Source organism: Psammomys obesus, unplaced genomic scaffold, assembly GCF_907164565.1.
Source record: "Psammomys obesus unplaced genomic scaffold, mPsaObe1.curated_primary_1811, whole genome shotgun sequence".
Taxonomy (NCBI): domain Eukaryota; kingdom Metazoa; phylum Chordata; class Mammalia; order Rodentia; family Muridae; genus Psammomys; species Psammomys obesus.
Genome location: NW_026587216.1, coordinates 23,995,766 through 24,002,979, shown reverse-complemented (window position 1 = coordinate 24,002,979; position 7,214 = coordinate 23,995,766). Strand labels below are relative to the sequence as shown.

Genomic DNA, 7,214 nt, shown 5'->3' with positions numbered 1-7,214 from the left:
AGGGGGAGGTGATCAAAGAGAAGGCCAATCAGTTTATGTCAGAGGCAGTCCCTGTTCCCATTACTATGGAACCCACTTGGACACTGAACTACCATGGGCTACATCTGTGCAGGGGTTCTAGGTTATCTCCATGCATGGTACTTAGTTGGAGTATGAGTCTCTGGAAAGACCCCTGTGTTCAAATTTTCTGGTTCTGTTGCTCTCCTTGTGGAGTTCCTGTCCTCTTCAGATCTTACTATTTCCCACTTCTTCCATAAGATTCCCTGCACACTGCCCAACAGTTGGCCATAAGTCTCAGCATCTGCTTTGATAGTCTGCAGGGCAGAGGCTTTCAGAGGCCCTCTGTGGCAGGTTCCTCACTTGTTTCCTGTTTTCTTCTTCTTCTGATGTCCATCCTCTTTGCCTTTTGGGATGGGGATTGAGTGTTTTAGTCAGGGTCCTCTCTCTTGATTAGTTTCTTTGGATGTACAGATTTTAGTAGGTTCATCCTATATTATATGTCTATATGAGTGAGTGTATACCGTGTGTGTCTTTCTGCTTCTGGGACAGCTCACTCAGGATGATCCTTTCCAGTTCCCACCATTTACCTGCAAATTCATGATTTCCTTGTTTTTCATTGCTGAGAAATATTCCATTGTGTAGATGTACCACAATTTCTGCATCCATTCTTCAGTTGAGGGGCATCTAGGTTGTTTCCAGCTTCTGGCTTTTACAAATAAAGCTGCTATAAACATGGTTGAGCAAATGTCCTTATTGTGTACTTGAGACTCTTTTGGATATATGCCTAGGAGTGGTATGGCTGGATCTTGAGGAAGCACTATTCCTAGTTGTCTGAGAAAGCGCCAGATTGATTTCCAGAGTGGTTGTACAAGTTTACATTCCCACCAGCAGTAGAGGAGGGTTCCCCTTTCTCCACAACTTCTCCAGCATGTGTTGTTACTTGAGTTTTTGATCTTGGCCATTTTGATGGGTATAAGGTGAAATCTCAGGGTCGTTTTGATTTGTATTTCCCTGATGACTAAGGATGTTGAACATTTCTTTAAGTGTTTTTCTGCCATTCGATATTCCTCTACACATAATTCTCTGTTTAGCTTTGTTCCCCATTTTTTAATTGGATTACTTGGTTTGTTGCTTTTAAGCTTGTTTAGTTCTTTATATAAACTGGATATTAGCCCTCTGTCAGATAAAGGGTTGGTGAAGATTCTTTCCCAATCTGTAGGCAGTTGTTTTGTTTTGATGATGGTGTCCTTTGCTTTACAGAAGCTTTTCAGTTTCATGAGGTCCCATATATTGATTGTTGCTCTTAGAGCCTGTGCTGTTGGTGATTTGTTCAGGAAGTTGTCTCCTGTACCAATGAGTTCTAGGGTATTCCCCACTTTTTCTTCTCACCGATTTAATGTGTCTGTTTTTATGTTGAGGTCTTTGATCCACTTGGAGTTTGGTTTTGTGCAGGGTGATAAGTATGGATCTATTTTCATTTTTCTACATGTAGACATCCAGTTAGACCAGCAACATTTGTTGAAGATGCTATCTTTTTTCCATTGTATGGTTTTGTCATCTTTGTCAAAGATCAGGTGTCCGTAAGTGTGTGGGTTTATTTCTGGGTCTTCTGTTTGGTTCCATTGATTCACCATTCTGTTTCTATGCCAGTGCCATGCAGTTTTTATTACTGTTGCTCTGTAGTACAGCTTAAGATCAGGGATGGAGATAACTCCAGAAGATCTTTTATTGTAGAGGAAATATTAACTATTTTAGGCATTATTATTTAACACAAACCTTATTTTGTAATAAAAGTGGTGAATCTCATGTAATTAATCGGATACCTGTGTACAAAAGCACTTTAATGAAGTCTCCTGTAGGCTGTCAGTCATTTCTCCTCCTGCTCACCAGACTGACAATAGCTGCAGTTTGCTGACAAGGCTGAGTATCAGAGAGTATATTATTATTACTCTGGGAAAAGATACCAACTCAAAATCTCAAGTATACTTTCTACTGAACATGTATCATTATCCCACTCTTGTAAAGTCAAGAACAACTGAACAAACAAAAACCAAAACACAAACAAACAAACAAACAAACTAAGAAACTGAAACAAAACAAAAAAGTAAGTCAAACCTTTAGGCAACTAGTTAAATGCTACCAGGCTTGTAGGGCACCAGGGCTGAACTACTCTCTCACAGTCAATTACCCGTAAAACAAAGGGCTAAAACAGCAGGGCTTTAATTACTGGTAGGAGGAACAGGGTATGAGTCATGTCTCTGACTCTTGACAGCCTGAGCTTCCTGGAAAGCCGTTAATAAGTAACTATCCAAACCCAACTCCAGGAGGCTTACACCTTGTGATTTTCATCTGGAGGATTTTGGTAAGGAACACAGACATGTCAGTTCTTCCTCCTGGAAGAGCTGGTCCAAATGGGTCTGTCAATCATCTGGGCAGGACAAAGTCCCCCAGAAAACACTGCTTGTTCTTGAGAGTTCTCAAATGCTGTAAATGCCTAAAGTGTCAGTCAAGACAATGGTCTCTGGTCACTGCCTGATCTCACTGCTTGAGAATCGTTTACATTCTGTAATAAGCTCTAATGTCTAGTTCTTCAGTGAGGGCCTCATCTGAGTTCTTTCAATGATCCCAATGACTGGGGAGATGAGGGAGTTCACACTCAGATCCTGATGTGGCCTTCAGACTTTAGTACAACTGACTCCATGATGGAAGTACTATTCAGGCACCAGCAGCCAAAGCATAAACAAGGACATAAAGTTATCAAATATAGTTCTATGAAAGTGTCTAATGTAACAACCTTACTCTTTGGCTTCTGTAGTTCTGCTTCTGGCTAACTATTCTCATTAACTGAAGCATGCATGCCGCTCCAGGGTGTGGTTTTAAAAATCTTACCCTAAGCAAGTCTCTTTCTTCCTTCTCCACTCCAGTTCCTACCAGTACCCCAACACCAGGTAGGAGAGAAAGAAGGTTATTACGGATGGGGATGTGGACCTTTTTTTTTTTTATGGTGGAAAAAAATGTATATACATTTAGAGTTAACCAGCTGGACTCAGTTTAGATGATCCCAATCTTGTTGGCAACATCCAGAGCATCGTAATCAGGAGCCAACTGAACATATGCCTTCTTCTCTCCATCAGGCCTTATAAGGGTATTAACTTTGGCCACATCAATGTCATAGAGTTTCTTCACGGCTTGTTTGATCTGGTGCTTGTTGGCCTTGACATCCACAATGAACACAAGTGTGTTGTTGTCCTCTATTTTCTTCATGGCTGACTTGGTGGTCAGGGGAAATTTGATGATGGCATAGTGGTCAAGCTTGTTTCTCCTGGGCGCACTCTTTTGAGGGTATTTGGACTGCCTCCGGAGCCTCAGGGTCTTGGGCCGCCGGAAGGTGGGTGACGTGAGGACCTTCTTCTTTTTGTGGCTGTGGACGCCTTTCAGCACTGCCTTCTTGGCTTTCAAGGCCTTCGCTTTGGCCTCAGCTTTGGGAGGGGCAGGAGCTTCCTTCTTCGCTTTCGGCGCCATCTTGGCGAAAAGGGGATGTGGACCTTTTTAAAAGTAGTTCCTTGGGGCGATTCCACTCTTCATTGTCAGGATACCAGCAGTCCAGTCAAATAGCAAAACAGCAATCCAGCAACAGCAAAAGCAGTAACAAGGCCCAGGAACAGCAGCAGCAGGATTCAGCAGAAAAAAATGGAATGAAGAGTTCTCTGGAACTTTTCTTTCTAGGAGCAAAGCAATGCAAAGTATTGTGATGCAAAGTGATCTGTCTGTGGGCTCCTATTTATATCTTCTTAAAGTCCACACAAGGATGTCTTCAGTAGGCCAAAGCCACAGCCTCCCCACCCCCACCACAAGGATAACATTTTTTATCATGAGGCTCCTATCAGCTATGGAGAAAAGCATGCTCATATCCCATATTTGGAACTACAACAAAAATATAATCCACACAACACAACCAAAACTTCCACTACAGCTCAGGGCTATAATGGGATCCTGAACTCCCAGTGTTGTCTCTGTTCTGCCAATAAAGACTTTCTGTTGGTTTACACCAATGTCTGAATAGCCTCCTTTGGTAGAGACCTCATAACACTGGCCCTAAAACACCTGTGTTAATCAGGGCGTTTTAGAGGAACAGAACTAATAGAATGAGTCTGTCTGTCTATCTATCTATCTATCTATCTATCTATCTATCTATCTATCTATTGAAAGGGGATTTATTAGAACGACCAACAATGGCTGTCTACCAACAGAAGGTTCAAGGATTCAGTAGCTGTTGAGTGCATGAAACTGATGTCTCAGTTGGTCTTCGGTATATACCAGAATCCTGAAGTAGTAGGCCCTAATGCCAGTGAAGGAATGGACTTGCCAGAGAGAGCAAGAACAAGCAATCAAAGAGCAAGCTTCCTTCTTCCACGACCTTTCTATAGGCTGCCAGCAAAAGGTGTGGCCCAGATTAAAGGTGGATCTTCTCACCTCAAAAGATCTGGATTAAAGGTTTGTATTCCCACCTCAAAGATTCAGATTATAAATAAGTCAAATGATTTAATTAAGAAAACAAAAATTTCTCACAGGAATGTGTGCCTGGCTGCTCTGGTTTTAGGTAATTCCAGATGTAGTCAAGTTGACAACCAAGAATAACAGTCACACCACCTTAAGTTAGGGAATGTGTATAAATGGTGCAGTCTTTGGTTTTTCTTCCCTTCTCAGCATTATGTTCCGAATATTTATCTACACTATGCATAGTGGCTACTTTTGTCTGCAATGTCATGTAGCATCTTGTGGCTGTGCCACAACTGATCTATTTTCTTTTTCTTTTTCCTATTGCACTGAATGGTCTTATCCACACCTTTAATACATAAGTGTTAAGTGTGGCTGTTTTGGGGGTTTGTAGTTAGCAATAATATTACTGGGTTTGTGAATGTTCAGCTTTGCAAGATAATGGCCATTTTCCTAAGGGCTTGAACCATTTTGCACCCTACCAACTAGTCATCCATTTCAACACTAATATGCAACCTTGCCAAAATTTTACATTTTACTGGACTAAAGGGCATGAAATTGTATTTTATAATAATGGTTTGCATTTTTGTCTTAGTGAAGGCAATGTTTTTGCATGTTCTTGTGGACCATATCTGTTTTATCTTTTGTAAAAGGTTTGCTTCTTGTCATTTATTGTTCCTCTTACGATGATGTATAATAATCTACTACGTGGCCCATCTAACCATTCCGCTGGTGTTTAGTCCCCCATCTTCCATATTTTTCTATTACATGTAAAGATGACTTCGGAATATATGTACAGCAATGAAGATGGTTCTTCTCAAGTCTAGCTTAGAAGTGCAGTAGGCTTCATTGGTTGATATGCTTGTTTGGAAAAGGTTTCAGAACACAGCAATCAGTTATCCTTCTGAATTGGTGCTATCTTGTAAAGGCTGGCTTCTCTCAAACCCGTAACAACTAGAAACTTCCTTATGGCCCCCTGACAACATGCGTACAAAAGAAGCAAAGCATTGAAATTGTAGGAAGGTCCAGGTAGGTGTTGAGAAGAGACGAGGTAAGTAAGGTCCAGATACCCTGACCCCACACTTCTTTCTCCCTGGAGCCTCATCTGGCCTGTTAAGGATCAGCTTCTTCCTTCCTCTAAAAAAGGATGTTTTCAAGGTCTTGAAAGGATGTTTTAAGGTCTATGTGTTCTTCCTTCCCTTATGGGAGAGGATCAGGCATATAAACCCCTTAGCCTGCACACAATGTGAAGAAACTGCAGCCTTTTGACTTTGAAAGCTTTCCTGTGCTGTACAAGAGTAAGCACTTACCCTTTGGTCAAAGACTTATTAACGAATAAAGTAGGCATGTATTTTTGTCCTCTTTTAAATTTTTAAATTACATTTATTTTGTGTTTGTGTGTAAGCATATGCCACAGTGTGTATGTGGAAGGGGGGTTTGGTCCTCCTTTTTCCATGTGCGTCTGGGGACTGAACTTAGGTCATCAGGTTTGGTAGTGGGTGCCTTTATTTTTTGAGTCATCTTGATGGTCCTTTTTGGGTGTCTTTTAAATGCTAGAGATAGAATCCAAATTTGGTTTTGAACATCACACTCATCTACATTGCTAGGAGACAGCAGTATTAGTCTATAGTATAGGACTATTTGGGCAGGATCGAAAATAATCTAAAGAGATGTTTCTGCTCTTCAGCTTGGATATCAGACAATGGACCCCAAGTTATAGGAATTTCTTAGGAGTTTCATGATGGGGAGTGAGAAAGACTGGGGCTTGGTTTCCACTCAGATAGTGTAATACTAGGAGGAGAAACCACCTTGCAAAAAATAATGGGCCAATGACTGGCAGGACCACAGAGTGACCAGGTTTGTTTATCCACTACCACCTGACCTCTGTGTGAAGCTGAATCTCATGTCAGGACTCTGATGATGGAGTTGGGGGGGAGTATCACTGGATTTACTGATTTGTTACTCTTCCCAATTGGGCCACATTGAATAAATGTTCTTTTTCTCTGATTGGCATATTGAGGAGGAGTGGCTGAGTTGACCTTGTGAGGGCTGCCAAAGGGCCCAAGCTTTGCTGCTAAGAATCTGCTCATAACAGCCTTCAGCACACTGAAGATTTTTCTGTTGGGCAAAGCAGATGAGCAACTTGGAAAGGAGGGAGGAGCAGGACACAGAGCGAGCGAGGCAGTGGAGGAGGAACACCAAACAATGCGGAGCGTGTCCTACCACAGTGCCGAGCATGTTAGGTACATTCTCTTATTTAATCCAGAGGCTACCTCATGCCACATTTAGACTTTCTAGGTATCCGTTTACTCAGCTCAAAACACGTGGGAGTGTCTCCAAAGACTTGGAGGTGGGATCTCAAGTCAGGTTGGGGCTGCTTCTGAGGTCACTGGAGTTGGAGCTGGTTACCTCTTAGACTCTGTGTATGGCAGCAGATTCTCTATGTTCTGGAAAATTCCAGTTGTCCAGGTCTTTCTGCACTGCCAGACACCCTTCTATGGCTTCAACGGGGTGCTGTACCTATAATCAGACCATTCCTGCTTTACATCTTGATACTAGAACTATAAGACCAAGACACTGCTCTGATTCTTAATGAGGTACACTGGGCTTTCCTTGGGGGTGTGTTTTCTGCAGTCATTGTTCATTTAGTACCATCCATGTAGGACTGGTATATGACAATTTGAATGCCCAGATAATGTAAAGCGCTAGTTCTGGAA

At 41.9% G+C, this 7,214-nt stretch overlaps 1 protein-coding gene across 1 annotated transcript; it reads right to left on the bottom strand.

Annotated features, from left to right (window-relative positions):
* Window positions 1-2,989: 2,989 nt before the first annotated feature.
* LOC129673616 (60S ribosomal protein L23a-like) lies at window positions 2,990-3,522 on the bottom strand. Its single transcript, XM_055603494.1, has one exon. It carries the CDS (start codon window positions 3,520-3,522, stop codon window positions 3,052-3,054), a length of 471 nt encoding a protein of 156 aa, XP_055459469.1. The 3' UTR covers window positions 2,990-3,051.
* Between the last annotated feature and the right edge of the window lie 3,692 nt (window positions 3,523-7,214).